The sequence below is a fragment of the Felis catus genome, chromosome A3 (assembly GCF_018350175.1).
Source record: "Felis catus isolate Fca126 chromosome A3, F.catus_Fca126_mat1.0, whole genome shotgun sequence".
NCBI classification, from domain to species: Eukaryota; Metazoa; Chordata; class Mammalia; order Carnivora; family Felidae; genus Felis; species Felis catus.
This window is the reverse complement of record NC_058370.1, coordinates 12193891-12209210: the sequence shown is the minus strand read 5'-3', so window position 1 is coordinate 12209210 and position 15320 is coordinate 12193891. Positions and strand designations below refer to the sequence as shown.

At 52.7% G+C, this 15320-nt stretch overlaps 2 protein-coding genes across 4 annotated transcripts in view; both read right to left on the bottom strand.

Moving 5' to 3' along the window:
• KCNB1 (potassium voltage-gated channel subfamily B member 1) overlaps window positions 1-2704 on the bottom strand; it is a 101860-nt gene extending 99156 nt beyond the window's left edge. Inside the window, exons 1-2 of the mRNA XM_003983394.6 lie at window positions 2338-2704; window positions 335-1067 (exon numbers count right to left, since the gene is read on the bottom strand). Of these exons, the coding sequence (XP_003983443.1) occupies window positions 335-901 (567 nt within the window). The 5' untranslated portion in view covers window positions 902-1067; window positions 2338-2704. The remainder of the gene's footprint in view (window positions 1-334; window positions 1068-2337) is intronic.
• An 8067-nt stretch (window positions 2705-10771) lies between these two features.
• Window positions 10772-15320, bottom strand: part of PTGIS (prostaglandin I2 synthase) — a 40500-nt gene continuing 35951 nt past the window's right edge. The window contains exons 10-11 of one of the 3 annotated variants that reach the window (XM_045053508.1): window positions 14069-14149; window positions 10772-12590 (exon numbers count right to left, since the gene is read on the bottom strand). In XM_045053508.1, the coding sequence (XP_044909443.1) occupies window positions 12515-12590; window positions 14069-14149 (157 nt within the window). In that variant the 3' untranslated portion in view covers window positions 10772-12514. Of the gene's footprint in view, window positions 14150-15320 lie in introns of all 3 variants that reach the window. The other 2 variants (XM_023251118.2, XM_023251117.2) reach the window with 2 other exon arrangements.

Here is a 15320-nt window from a genome sequence, read left to right as displayed (position 1 = left end):
GCGTCGCTCTGTGCTTTCTTATTTACAGCGCCCACCCCTTTGCTGTGGATTTTTTTATGCCTCCACAAATCCTTGTCTCCCACAAAGTCGAGGTATTGAATAATGAAGGGATGAGGTCACCAATGCAAATAGGAACAGTCCAAAGGGGCTGGTCCTCATCTCTGAGGCCTGGGCCATAGCCCCTCCCCTTTCTGGTCTCATTTGGGAACTAAACCAGAGAACCCCCACCCCCCCCCACCCCCCCCCCCCCGCAACACACACACCAGGCCGTGGTCCTCGATCTGGAGACACAAGCAGAGCCACCGATGCAGTCTCCCGCAGATCCCAGACTCACCTTGGCAGCCACGGAAGAATTGGGCTTCTCCAGGAGGTCCCAGAGCTTTTTCCTCTTCTCTGCACAGCACGTGTTATCGAACTCCTCCCCCTCTCGCTCCCTCAGGGTCTCTGCCTCCCGCTTGAGCTCCTCGTTCATCTGCTCCTTTTTCTGGTGGTAGCGGGCCTGGCAGCAGGACTCCAGGTAGATTTCGTCGATGCCCCAGTAGTCGAGTTCTTGGCTGAAGCTCAGCGCGCACATCTCCTCCATCATGTGCAGCCGCCCGGTGCGGTAGAAGTTGAGGATGGAGGTGAAGGCGCCTGGGTGGCGGTCAAAGAAGTATTCGTTGTCGTCGAGGCTGTAGTCGTCGCATACCTCGAGCAGCGAGTCGTGCGTGTTGCAGTCGCGCAGCTTGCCCAGCCGCGTGCGGGGCAGGCGGTCCAGGGTGCGCCAGAGCACCTCGTGCGCCAGACCCCCGACGTTGAGGCGGACGCGCCGTGAGCACGCCTTGCTGCGCACGATCTCCATGGGCTCGGGCGGCAGCGAGCTGGTGGAGCGGGAGCCATGCTTCGTCATGCCCGCCGGCATCGCTGGTCCGGCTGCCCCCGCCCCCCCTGCCCCCCCAGGCCGCTGTCACTGGACGGCAAGGCCGGCCGCCGCGGGGGAGGGGGGCAGGGAGCGCTGTGGGCTGCTGGGGGTGCAGGGGGCCGCGCGGGCGCGCGTCACGGCCGTCTTCTCACCTCCATCCCGACCGCTGCAAGGCAGGAAGCGGACGCGGGTCAGCAAACAGAGAGCTGGGCGCGGCCCCTCCCCACCCCTCCACCGGGACCCCAAGCGGCCTTGACCTTCCCGGTGCTTAAGCGGCTCAGGGGGTGGGGGTGGGGGGGGGGTGGGTGCAGAAAGGCTTGGCGCTGTCCCTCCCGCCGGTGCTGAAGTCCGCCCCACCCCATGGGTGGAGGGAGGGGCCGCTCTTCGGGGCGGGGAGAGGGCCCCCAAGAGACGCTCAGGGGACCCGGGAGGCCCCACCCCGGGGTTCTGCGGCCCAGGCCCGACCCAGCCGCCCGGGGCGCTGTCCTCCCCTTCGAGTGCTGAAACTCTCTTCTTTCCGGGTGTCCCCGTCGAGTCCCGAACCAGGCCCCGCAATGGGCAGAGAGGGGCGCTGCATGAAAAACTTTTTTTTTTTTTTTTTTTTTTTTTTTTAGATTTCTCATCTATTCCTTCCCCCCGCTCCGAAATAATTAGAATTTGAGCTCTGGGGTGGGGGTGGGGGGTGGCAGCGGGTTTGCTTTTTCTAAACCTTGAAAGCCTTGGGGGAATTTTTTGGTGGGGATCCAGGTGCCCACCTGTCGGGGGTCACAACAGATGGGGTGGTCAAGACCGCGTCGCTGTTCCGGAGCGACCCCGCTCCCTAAACCACGGGAGCGTCTCTTGAGGTCGCTCTGGGGACTAAGTGAGCTCTGAAGATGCCAAACCGAGATCTGCAAAGGAGTCCCGCCCCTCCCTCTGTGCCCCCTACCCCACCGCAGGAGGGGCACGCCGAGTCCTGCGGATCCACCTGCTCCATTCTTCCTTTCCTCCTTCCCCCCACCCCTCCTCCTCCTCGCTCCTCTCCAGCGATGGCTTTTTATAACTCCGGGTTCTGCGCCTTTCCCGGGGCTTGGAAGGGAAGGGGTGGGGGAGGTGGGAGGCGGGGAAAGGAGATGAATTTTCTGGCCTTTTCAAAACGTGCCCTCCTCCCGCCGCGCGCTAGTGATTTCGGGGGCAGTCCTGAGCCCCCCAGCATATGAGCCTGACGCCCTCTCCCCTTGCGTCTCCCCAGGCCCCAGCCCTTGCCCGAGGACCCCCCCCTCCCCGACACACACACACACACACACACACACACACACACACACACCACCCCCCTCCCCGGTCTGAAGCCGCGGAGCCCGGGTAGACCAACAGGCCGAGCCGCGGCAGGCGAGCCCCCTTTCGGTGTCCCTCCCTCCCCCGTGTCCCCGCCGCTGGCCTCGAGCCTCAACACTCACCCCCAGGGCGGCCGCTTCCCGGGGCCAGGGACCGCGCATCGCCCCGGCCGCCCGGGCGCCCCCGCCCGCGGGCAGCGGCGGACCCGGGGCCGGGCCGGGCCCGGCCTACGCCGGCCGGGCAGGCAACGCGCTAGGGCTGCAGGCGCCGCGGGGCCGGGCGCCCTCTCCGAGGTTGGGGGCGCGGGCGAACGCTGGGTGCGCGGGTGGCAGGTCCGCGGTCGGGTGGCGCCTCCTGCTCCACCTCCTCCCGCTCCTGCTCCTGCTTCTGCTCCCGAGGCGGCGGCGGCGGCTGCTGCTTGAGCGAGATCAACAAGTCGGGGCTGAGCTTCGGCTCCGCGCTGGCTGCGATTCTGTCCCGCACTTCGGAGCGCCCGGAGTCTGGCACAGAGGCGGGACGGCGCCACCTGCGGGTCGGAAGCGTGAGCACCGCTTAACTCCTGCCTGCCCGGCCCAGCCTCCAGGTGAAGCTGGGGGCGGGCTGGGGCTTTGGGCGAAGGAGATGCACCTGGCGGTCCGGCCCTTCCCACCTGGGCTGCCTTCCCTGGCTGAGTCGCAATCCCTCCATCCTTTGTCAGGTCAACAACGTGGGGGTGCGTGCCTTCTATGTGCTAGGCACTAGGATCAACGTCTGAGAAACAGCTGTGAACCAAACACAAACGTTCGGCCCTGGTAGAACTCGCCGGAGACAGATGAAAAACAAGAAAGTCAAGTAGTAATATGTCAGGCAGTGATAAGCGCTGAGAGGGTAAGGAAGCAGAGGAGCGGGATAGAGGCAGGGGTGGGGTGGGGGCAGAGCTTCCATGCTAGTTGCTGAAATCTAATTCCAGAATGGAATTCTGGGTTCTAGTGGAGGAAGACGGACAATGAAATACATCAACAAATAAATATGCAATGTGGCAGCTGGTGATAATCACTAAGGTGAAAAATAAAGTAGGGTGAGAGGAAGAGAGAGTGAGGGGTCAGCTGATTTATATAGCCTGGTGATTCATTCATTTATTCATGTTACCTTGGGCATCTGGTTTTTGAGAACGTCCTGTGTGCCTGGCCCTGTGCCAGGCTCAGCAAAGGAAGCATCCTCCCTTGGATCTCCCGTCCAGTGGAGGAGACAGAATCCATCAAATAATCTCCAGAGATGAATGTAGGACCAAAGGGTTTACCTGAAGAGATGAGCAAAGCTTCCCTAAAAGGCAAAAACTGACTAAAGCCATAGGGCCCCTTCCCCTCTCTGGCTCGTCCCTTCATTTCTTAAACGAAGGGACTTGTTTCCATAGTGTTGTGCATAATGTTACTATGTTTTTAAATTTTGTTTACTTCTCATCACCTCCATCATCATGAGCCTTGTCCAAGGTGTCATCATTTTGTGGGTAGAGGCCAGGGATGCTGAGAAACATCCTCCAGGTGCATAGGATGGACGGACAGCCACAACAGATAATTTTCTAGCTCTAAATGTCAATAGTGGCAAGGCTGAGAAACCCTAGATTAATTTAGCAGAAGGCAAAGGTATTCGCTGGTCTGGAAACGCTATTCTCTCAACCAATAATTAGTGAGCATCTACTATATGCCAAACGCTACTCGACACACTGGAGATACAGTGAGAAGAATAAAACGGGCAGACCCTGTGTTCATGGACTTATATTCTGGTGGGGAATACAGTTAATAAACAAGCTAAATAAAGAAACCAGATCACTTGGATTGTAATAAATACCATGAAGAAAAGTACACAAGTGGAAGTCATAGAGCATGTCTGAGAGAGGTGCCAGCAACTTTAGATAGAGTGGTTGGACAGTCAAGGAAGACTTCCCAGAGGAGGTGATATATCTAAGGTGAGAACCTGAGGTCAGGGACAAGACAACCATGTGAAGTTCCGAGGAAGGGGGGACAGGCAGGGGAGCCAAGGAGAGCAAAGGCCCTAAGGAGGAAATGACCTTGGGAAGGGAGGTTAGAGAGGTGGACGGGACTAGGTCATGCAGAGCCTTGTTGGGATTTTACTCTCAAGTTTAAGGAATGAGTTTGAGTTTTTCCTAATCCTGATGGGAAGCCATGATAAGAGTTTTAAGCAGGGAAGTCCCATGTGCTGATATATTTTTTGAACTGATTCTTCCAGCTGCATTATGAAGGGTTGGGGGACAAAGGTAGCAGGAAGACTCCTTGTGAGACATCTGCAATTGTCCAGGCCAGAGGTGATGGGCTTGGGCTGGGATGATGGTGGTGAAGGTGGCTAGGTAATTTCACAGCCACAGGGTTCTGCCGGGGGAGATTCTTCCCCAAGCCCAAGGCTACTTCTTCTTCCCTCTGGGTGGCCCAATTCCTGCAAAGTTTGGTTCCGGATTTAGATAAAGAACATCTAGACCCACGCCTGGATCTTGGAAGTGCAGACAGTGGAATAGGTCTAGTCTCTCTCTGTTTCCCCAGGCTCTGCACTGTACCCAGTTTAGAATTTTTATTTTCTGAATGAAGACTGTAACTATTTGGAAACATCTGGCCTTCATTTCCTAGAATTTTCTGCCATCATAAGAAGAGAGACTACCTAGAAATATAGCCAATTCAGGAGAAAGTAGACCCAGAGATTGAGATACTAGTCCTGACAATAGCATTAGAACATCTGGATCCAGATGTGCCTGAAGGTAATACCCCGGATTTTTCCAGCTGTGTGAGCTAGTAAATACTCCCTTTTTTTCCTAAGCCAGATTGAGTTATGATATTTTCCTTTATGTCCCAAAGAGCCAACTGATACAATTCTTTCTCCACAAACCAAAAGTTTACCATCTCCTTAGAATGTACTTACAAGAAACAGGGGAAAAGAAAATGAACTTACAGGACCCAGGGCAAAAAGAACAATAAAATTCAAAATGTTTTATAGAGAAGGGGTCCCCTGGTAAGAGTTCAGGTCACTTTACAGATGGGAAAGATACATGTCATTTTACAGATGGGAAAGAGACAAAGCCCACAAGGGGAACAGCATCCCAAAGGTCAAACCAGAGAGTGGACAGCTGAGTACCAGCAGCAAGTCACAAACCCTATCTGTTCATGGCCTCTTGGCAGACTTCCTGCTAAAATGTGTTGAGATTTTTACCGGAGGTTGAACGACATCAAATCAGCCCAATTCGTCACTGTAAATACAGGTGAACCCCCTCTAAACTGTGGTAGCAAGTGATCTATCCACTCGAAGCCAGTTTTTCCTTCTTAAACTCCATAATAACAGCCATCACTTATTTATAACCCCACGGAGCGTCCTCAGTCTTCTTGGCACTTCTGGGCACTGAGCATGACTAATTAATCCCCTTTCCCCTCTCCCCCACAGACCCCTGGGAAGGAATAATTACTCTATGAGGGTAGCTATGGGGGCACCCAAAGGCTCAAGGGAAATCATTGACATCTCTGAGTAGATGTCACTCAAGACAATGGCTCTTTGCTGTGGCTTGCCCAAACTCCCAGCAGCCCCAGGGAATTTTCCACCAGCTTGAACTCCAGTCTTCTTGCCTGTTTCTCTGTTGTCACACCCAATAATAATAATAATCATGATCATGAGTAAAATGGGGCTAATGATAGCATCTACCTCTTGGAGTTGCTGGGGGGACAGATGAGATAATGCATATGAAGTGCTTAGCACCACGATTAACACTAAGAAGTACACATTAATGTAACAGTAGTACCAACAACTGTAGAATAGCAGCTAACATTGAGCTGTTACTATGTACCAGGCATTGTACTAAATGCTTTGCATGTATCTAACCTCACTTAAGAGTCTTTCTAGCTCTCTCACCCTTTGGCTGAATATTCTAATATAAATACCTATTAGCTGTTGGATGACCCTTGAGTGACCAGATGTCTGATTCTAGTGTCCATTCTATGCTAGCCTGATAGCCTTTATCAAGCCCTGGGGTTCCTGGCCCAGGTTCCTGGTAAATGGGTGAGTCTGGATTTCTTACCAACCCAAACATTTACCCATTCTCCTTCCATCTTTTGTCTACCACCTACCCATCAACTCAGCCATTCATTCAATCATCCATATACTATCCAACCATACAGCCACCAGACTATCCAACTACACACTGAACCATTCATCTATCAATCCATGTACTCATACACTCACACATCCATCTTTGTTTCTATTCATTCACATATTCTATTCACTACCCATCTTTCCACCCATTCATTCACCCACCAACCATTTATCCAACCATCTAACTGTTCATTTATTTACCCATCCACCCACCCATCCACCCATCTACCCATATACCCAACTACTTACCCACCTACTCACACATCCACCTATCCATACACCCATTCATGCACCTATCTACCTACTCATTCACTCATTCATCCCCCCAACATGATCATCCAGTCCAAATATCCATCCGTCCCCCATCCACCCACCCACCCACCCACTCACTCGGCCATCCTCACTCATCTACTAGCTAACATTTTAAAGTGTTTATTACATTTAATGCTCTCTGCTAAGCCCTGGCTCCCTCTCTGGGAGGAAGTATGGGTACCCCCAGAGGACCACACAGAGGGAGATAGGCAAAGCTGCACATAGTCCATTGAACCCCTTTGTGGCCCGGACTTTGCCAAAGACAGTCTCCCAGGGTCTGTGGCCAAACAATGATGAAATACAGGGCATGGATGGACTGAGGCACGGGCTTCCAGCAAAGCAATTAAAGGTAAACTAATATCTCTTTCCCGCAGATAGCCTGGGAACTCCAAGATGTGATAGAAAAGGAGCAAGTCAGCAAAAGGAGGAAATCAAAGCTACAGAGATCAAGAGCTAATGAACTGATTCTTGTAAGATAACGTTTCTTTTACATCCAGATCCCCTGCCCTTGGGGACTGAGGTCTCTTACCTGCTTTCCACTGCCCTTGCCCCCCCTTCCCAGTCTTGTCTGCCTCCTCTCTGATTTTCCTCCCCTAGGTACATCCTTCCTCTAACCCAACCTCTCCCCAGCTACCAGGGTGGACCTTTAAAGGCAGAAGTCTGACCATGTCACTCCCCTGTTTATAAACCTTCATGACTCTTCAACGTCCAAGGTAAAGGACAAACTCTCCCACAATGAAGAAAAGGCCATTTGTTCACTTAGTGCATATTTTCCGAGCACCTACTATGTGTTGAGCTTATGTTGCATGCTGGAAATGCAGGAGCAGTGAAGCCAACCCACCCTCCTGGAGCTCACATTCAAATGGGAGACATAAACAGAGACATTTAAAAATAATCTAACACTGATAATTGCTGAGCAGGAAATGCAAAAAGTATGAAAATGGGAAGGAGGGGGTGGTGATGTTGCAGATGGGTGGTAAATCAGAGTAATCAGTAAGCCATAAAAAAGCAGGGGGAAGGGCATTCCAAGCTAAAGGTAGAAGGGAGAGCAGATACAAAGGCCCTGGGGCAGGAGGGAGGGTTGAAGGAGATGTGAGATGGTGGATGTGGTCAGAGCAGAGTTGGTGAGGGCAAGAGTGGTCCAAGATGAAGTAGGAGAGAAAAACAGAATGAGAAAAATCATGTAGGCGAGGGCTGTGGGGAAGTATTTGGATTTTATGTCACGAGTGTTAAAAAGTTTTAAGCAGGGAGTAGCTGATTTGATTTTTACCTTTAGGATGTAAAAGACTGTTTTTTTAAAGACTTCTGAGATCTCAATTTCTGCTGTGGCAGAGGGAGGGAGAGTGCTGGCCCCTCTGACACACGGTGGGTCCTAGATGGCCCCTAACCATCATCCCCCTCCATGGAGATGGGGAGACAACTGATGGCATTTTGGGTTTGGGGAGACAGTTGCCAGAATTGTGGTATTTCTTTCTCACAAAGATGGGGTGCTTCTCCCCCCCCGCCACCAACTTGGGATTGCAGGGCATGGAAACTTGCATTTGACCCTTGCCCTGTCTGCTTTCCCAGCTTCATCACCCACCACTACATCCCCACGTTGCAGGCAAAGACTTTCCAACCTCTGGCCCAGTAGTAGCTGCTTCCCAAAGATGGCCCCCCATGAGCCTGCCTCTTGGTAGGCACACCTTGCCCATTTCCAATCCACACTGACTCTGGGCTTGGCCTTGTGACTCATATTTACCAGCAGAACATGACAGAAGTGATGCCATTTCCAAACTTAAGCCCTAAAGAAGGTCTGACAGCACGTACTTCTGTGCCTTTGAGAGCTCTGATACATAAGCCCCGATTCCCTGCTGGAGAGGCCACGTGGAGAGTGAGAAGCCCTGAAACTACATGAGAAGAGACAGTGACTCAGCTACCTCAACATCTCAGCTGAGCACAGCCTGTCAAGTGTCCCTGACAAGTCACCATCTAGATGTTACAGATGTTACCTGCATCTGACTACAGTTACTTGTGAGATCCCAAGTGAGACCAGAAGAACCATCCAGCTAAGCCCCACTCAGCCCATAAAACCATGAGAAATAATAAAACAATTTCATTTTTTAAAGTTTATTTATTTTGTATGTTTTATTTAACTTCTTTGGTAATCTCTACACCAGATGTGGGGCTTGAACTCATAACCCTGAGATCAAGAGTCACATGTTCTTCCGACTGAGCCAGCCAGGTGGCCCTACAACAGTTTCATTTTAAATCACTACATTTTGGGGGTGTTAAACAGCAACAGAAAACTGATATACACAGGGCCTTTGTTACACTGTTTCTGTTGCTTGGAATGGTTCCCCAACTCCAACCATCGTTTTTCCCACATGGCACTAGTCACCTTCCAAAGTCCAGATCCAGTGTCACATTCCCTGCCTCCTCATGATCCGGATTAGTTTCTTTCCTCTGGGAAACTCTATTGTGAGGCTAACTTAGGATACTCATTTTTCCCGTCTCTTCCACGGGCTGTGAATGACAATATTACCTCATCTAATGCTCACAAAACCCTATGTCATTGTCCTTCATCCCTATTTGACAGGTGAAGAACCTGGACCACAGAGACATGACCCAAATCACCCTGCTATGAGGTGGCTCAGCAGAGATTCCCACCCAGGCAGAGCCTGTGCTCTTAACCACTATGGTATGTGGTCCCTAAGTAGAACCTGAACAATGATGACCTTGACTATTCCATTGAACACAAAATCCAGGAGTAGGTGATGCGAGGGTCTGTCACAGCAGCAGCTCAGAGACCTCAGGATTCTTGGTTTTCTCCGAGATTCTCTTATCTTCATGATCACACAATGGCTGCCATGGCCATGGCATGACCACCCCGAGAGAAGGAGGAAGGAGGAACTTCTCCCACACTTCGGAAGCTCTCCACAGACTTTCCTGATCATCTCATTGGCCTGTACTGGGTCACATGACAACTGCTAGCCCAATCACTGACTAGAGGGGCCTGATACCTGTATTTGGCTCAGCTCCAGATCTTGATTTGGAGGTTGGACCTATCTTCTCTGAGCACATGGCTCCCTGATATGTGAAGGAAACCAGGGTTCTCTCACAGGGATATTTGGGGTTTGCCCCTTGGCCAACCCATCAGTATTTCTCCACCAGTGGTCAGCCCGCAGAACCCCTGAAATAAAGTCCTACAGACATCTGCCCATTCTGCACAAGGATCCAGATGCCCCAAGGGCTCCCTTCTCAGGTTTGCCTAATGTAGGAACACCTGCCTTGTCTTTCCCAGGCCACGCAGGCCACACTGGGGTCCTCGGGGAGGTCCCAGGGCAAGCGGATAGCCCCCCACCTTCTCCCCCCACTTGGCACCCTCTTCCCCACACACGCAGATGACGGAGTGACCAGAAGGGCCTGGTGATGGCGTAGCTGCGCCTCCACTGCTGGGGTCCCATATCTGCGTGCAAGGGAGAGAAACGTCTGTGTTGAATGTAAACATTTTATGTGCAAAGTGTTGCTGTCTTACTTGAGAGGTCTATCCGAGCCAAGTTCAATCCCACCGAGCCTGCCTCCATTCCCCCTCGAGGATGAGGAACCCGATGTGAGGGACATTTGCCTCCAGAAATTATTGTTTACTCAAAGATTTGAGAGGGAAAAAAACCAATCTTCTCTTTTTTATCTTTCCCAGATCTAATTCATTTCCCCTCTTCTTTATTATATTAAGACAAGTGCATAGATTATGGTGAAGGAGAGAGAACCTCCAGTGAATTTTTAAGAGATTTTTTTCTGCTTGTCTTACTTTGGGTTGTGAGCCCCCATTTCCTGCCATCGGGAGGATTGCTGATAGAGGGATCCTGAACACGGTCTCAGGAGGCAGAGAGGTCTATGCTCAACTCTTGCGGCTACTAATTAGCCATGTGGCAAGCCCCTTCACCTCTCCAACAGCCAGTTTCTTCCTCTACAAAAACGGAGATAATAATATATGCAGGGCAGCTGGAGGTACGGCTGGTTCTAAAGGCCCTGTCCCAAAGCTGGCACCCAGTAGGTGCTCTGTTCTCTCTCCCCAGAAACCAACCTTGCCATTCCGGACACGGCCGACGCTCCACCTAAATCACACTGAGGCAGTTCGACAAACAAGGATGATTTAATACATTTCAGCACATTTCTGTTCAACAATATTATATGAAAATAGAACTCTTTATTACAACAGCAAGGCATAATAATCACGGCTACTCCCGAAACACGGTGTTTATCAAAAAACAAAAACAAACGGGTGGGACGTCCCCAGCTCACTGCGAGCAGGGCTGGCTGGTGGCAGGAGAAGACCCTGGGCTCAGACACACACCCTCTGCCCCCTTCACCTGTGACTGTCAAGGAGAAAGCATCGGGTGATGCTGGCCTGGCTGTAACACCCCTGGACCGCCTCCTTGTCTCATTTTGTAACAGAGAAGAGACAGACCACGGGCTCTGAGCCTTGGCGACACGGCACGGAGAACCTCCCACCCCGGCAAATTTATATTTCACAGCCACTTTCTATTTTTGGCAGTGAGAGATACATGTTGTCCGTTACTGGCAGTGATGGAATAACGTTCCCTTTTAAGCAAATTTAAGTGTAAAAAATGAGTCTGTTTCAAGGAGAATATCTGGTAAACAGCAATACAAAATATAGCAAAAAAAAAAAAATGACAATGGGAAGGAAACACTTCATTAGGTCAACCTAAGAGCATTTAAAAAAAAATGTTTATTTATTTTGAAAGAGAGAGAGGGAAAGGGAGCGTGTGTGAGTTGGGGAGGGGCAGAGAGCGAGGGGGGACAGAGGATCCAAAGCTGGCTCTGCACTGATGCGGGGCTTGAACCCACGACGCGCGAGATCATGACCCGAGCCGAAGTCGGACACTTAACCGACCGAGCCACCCAGGTGCCCCAACCTAAGAGCATTTCTAGCATGTGTCCTGCAAGTTTGTGATTCTAAAGCAAAATATGAAGAAATACAACGATGTCCAGGTGCCTTCCTAACTGACCTGTGGCAAGGAGCGAACACACTCACCTTCCCCTCTTTTCACTGTACCTTATGTTTACGTTGATTTCTTTTTAAAGAAAAAAGGGGAAAAGAATAAAGATTAAAACAAAGGAGGATTTAAGGCATCACCTCTCAAGCTCTACTCCAGTATCTCTGGTGCCAGCTGGGGCTACCTGGTGGGAGACCCATCTCTTCCTAATGACTGTGGCTCCAAGGAGCTGCCACCTTTAAACGCAATTGGCCTTTTGGGGACATGGGTGAGAATCCCGTCCCGGGGACCACGCAGCCCTGATCTGTGGGGCGTCGTCGGGGCTTTTCCCCAGCGCACCAGGGTGCAGCCCTGCACGAGAGATCTTCCTGCAGCTACTTCTGCCAGCCTTCTTCCTTCCCTTCCAAGCCAGGAGGAGGCAGCTACAGTTGCCATGGAAACCGGCACCGTCCTCCCACAGAAGGCTGCCAACCCTGATTTCCTGCGGAGTTAAGAAGCAGGTGGCAGCAGGGGTCACCCAGGCGTGAAGATGGGTTTCCCTGGGGATATCCTGCCTCCTGCCAATCACAGTGTCTGTCTGGGAATCCTGGGGGTGCCTGGAGGCTGAGGGCCAGGGAAGCCCCCGAGCCCCTGGAACGTTTGGAGGCCTCAGGTCCTCTCCTCCCTCTAGCCAGAGCTACGGGGACTGAGCTGTACGTACGTGTGTGTGTGTGTCTGTGTCTTGTGCGATGCTAAACAGGACTGCCCCTCCACCACCCGCCTGGAGCCCAAGGAACACAGAGCTACCCACCCGGCACTTGCTACTGGGACACGAATTCTGCCAAATCCTACCAAGTCACGGCACCTCCCTGAGCGCCCCTCCTCATCCATAAAGAAGGCATAACCGTCCTCTCTTCACAGAGATGCCGTAGGAAGTAGGAATACCGCATCTACTGCACCTGTCACAGGCATTTAGAGGGTCCTCAGTAAACAGGACCTAATGTTAATAATAATACTTAACATCACAAGAAAGGTTTCCAGGCAGTTTTTCTCTTTGATCTGTCCCCCCACCCCCCGACCACAAAGCTGACGCAAAAGCAAGTCTTCATCCTTGATCTGTTTGTACGAAGGGGGGTGCACCCAGGACAGGTGGACCATGGGTCTGAGGACCAATTAGTAGGTTGTTACCACCTCCTACAGTATCACTTCTAAGAGTTGGAAGAGGGTTCTCAAACTGGAGTGCCTTCAAGGGCCTGGGGGTACTGGGAATGGAAAAGCAGAAAAGTCTCCACCAAGTGGAAACCCTAGCGAGCCAGAATGCACGTGCCCTGGATAAGGGAGGTGGCCGTATCTCAGCTCTGGCCAATAGCCGCCCTTGGGAATATGGGCCCAGTGTGGCCAGGCTGTCCACGGTTTCAAGAGAAGCTGGACATTTTAAACAGACTCTCCCAAAGAGGACACGGTAACAGCTAATGTATTTTTTCGAAGTCTGGGCCACACGAAACAGGTCTGCCACTGGACCGTGCAGCTGGCGGTTCCAGGCTAGGGTGTAGCAAACCAACACCTCCTTTTCTGGCTCCACCAGCCCAGGGAGCCCTGGCTGGTTCCTTCCAACGGGGCCAGCCTGCTGGGGCTGTCTTTCTCATTCCCTACTGGAGTCTGGACACTGGGGAAGCTCTCCCATCTGGAGCCCATACGTCTAGGACAGAGCACAGAGCCCAGTCTTTGGAAGGAGCGCATGTTCTGTGCCTTTGGGAAAACCTTCCTGAATTTTCTCAAGCATTGGTGTGAATGGAGAGATAAGGCAAGTGTGGCAAATGGGGCCCGTGGGTAAGCAGACAATTAAGGGACTCCTTTGGCTTAGGCTAGTTTAATGGTAATTTGGGGACAGAGCCTGTATCAATGGACACATGGCTAGGCCCTGATTGGCCTTTTTATGGCCAGCATCTGCTTTGACAGGCTAAGGCCTGGACCACATCACTGTCGAGGACCTGGCCCCTTGGGGAGCGGGGGCATGGCAGACCAGTCAAGACTCCTCTGCTTCTGCCCTGTGGGTCCCAGCTTTTGTGGATATCATGAGGTGGGGGGCAGGGCAAGGTGAGCCGGGAGAGAAAGAGACTCCTTTTGAAACTCGACCAGAACAGCAAACCATTCACAGAGCTTCTGGTGTCCCTTTTCCATTCACCCCCTCTCAGCTTCCCTTCGTTCCCCTCCCCTGGACACAGCCTTCCAAGGAAGAATCAGGAAAGTGGTCATGCGGGCACCGTTGAGTGTTCAAAGTTCCTGCACCCAGGGGAAATGCAGACACAGAAAGCCGAGTGACGGGGTGGGGGGGGGCGGGCAGGCTGGGTGGAGGCATGTGCACGGCAGAGCTCACGGCCGGACGCGGTAACGGACAGGCACGTCGTGTTCCGGCTGCATCAGCCCAAAGCCGTACCTGCTGAGGTCAAACTCGGGGATCTCCGCGTCTGGGTTGATCAGCTCCAGGTCAAAGTGCGCCAGCACAAGGAACACAAATCTGCAGAGAGATGGTGTCGCAGGTGGGAAGGACTGGAAGAGTTGGGGGTCTCCTCTGGAATAAGGCAGGGGGGCAATGGCTTCCTCCTGAGTCTGACCCCAGCTCTCGCTTTGGGAAAAGTGGGAGGAGAGCAAAAGAGCACAGGTGCTTCCTGCCCAAAGTCCATGAGCTCGTTCACCCCGGCCAGCCTCTGGGGCTAGGAGGCCCGCCGGCCAGTGCTGCTGACAGGCGGTGACCAGAAATGACAAATGTCGATTCCACGCCAAAGACTGCTCGGCCGACACGAGACTGTCAGCGTGTTCTCTGCCTGATGGCTGCATGTGCCTTGTGTTGGGGTGATGGGGCGGGGAGATAGAAAGAGCTTGGCCCTGAGTCTCTGTGTGGAGGGGAGGGACCCCCAAACCCACAACCCACTTTGTATGAGTAGGAACTACACCTCTGTTGTGACAGGCCAGAGACTTGGGGGTCATTTATTATAGCAGCAGAGCCTGACTCCTCCTGACTCAGGGACCCTTTCTGACTCTCCTGCCCACCCCTTGTCCTCTCCCCACCCCTTGTCCCCACACAACTCCTGGAGCCCTCACTGTCTGCTCTGGTCAGGGCTGCTGCTAAACAGAGGCTGCCTTTGTGAGCTTAGGGAAAGGTACCCCGCCCCCAAGGCCTCTTACTGCCGTCTCTGGGGAACCTCCTGACAAGCATACGAGCCGGGAGCAGGGTGTAATCGTGTGCCGGTAAGTGTGGAGGCAGCCCTACCTGATGTGAACTGGCCCCAGCCCACCTGCCTTAGCTCACTTCCGGTGTCAGTGGGGTCAGGACTGGATCTTCCACTGCTCGGTGTCCCTTCACCACCCTCACCGAGACCCAGGTGCTAGTGTGGGACTGAGGACGCTTTAACCTCACTGAATGGAGAGGAGGGAAGTCGAGGACAGAGCCAAGTCCACACCCCAGGCAGCAGAGCTGGATGAACTCAACTCTGCCTCTTGAGTTTCCTCCCCACCCTGGGCCTTGGTTTCCCTGTCCAGTCAAAGAAGGCCCACGAGGTGGGATGAGCCCCTCCCAGCTCTGAAGCTGTAGGATGCTAGAGATCAAGTTTGTATCGGGCAGGGAGCTCTGTGCTGACACCTGGATTTGGATCCTGGCACCTCCCCTCACCAGGTCCATGATCACGGTG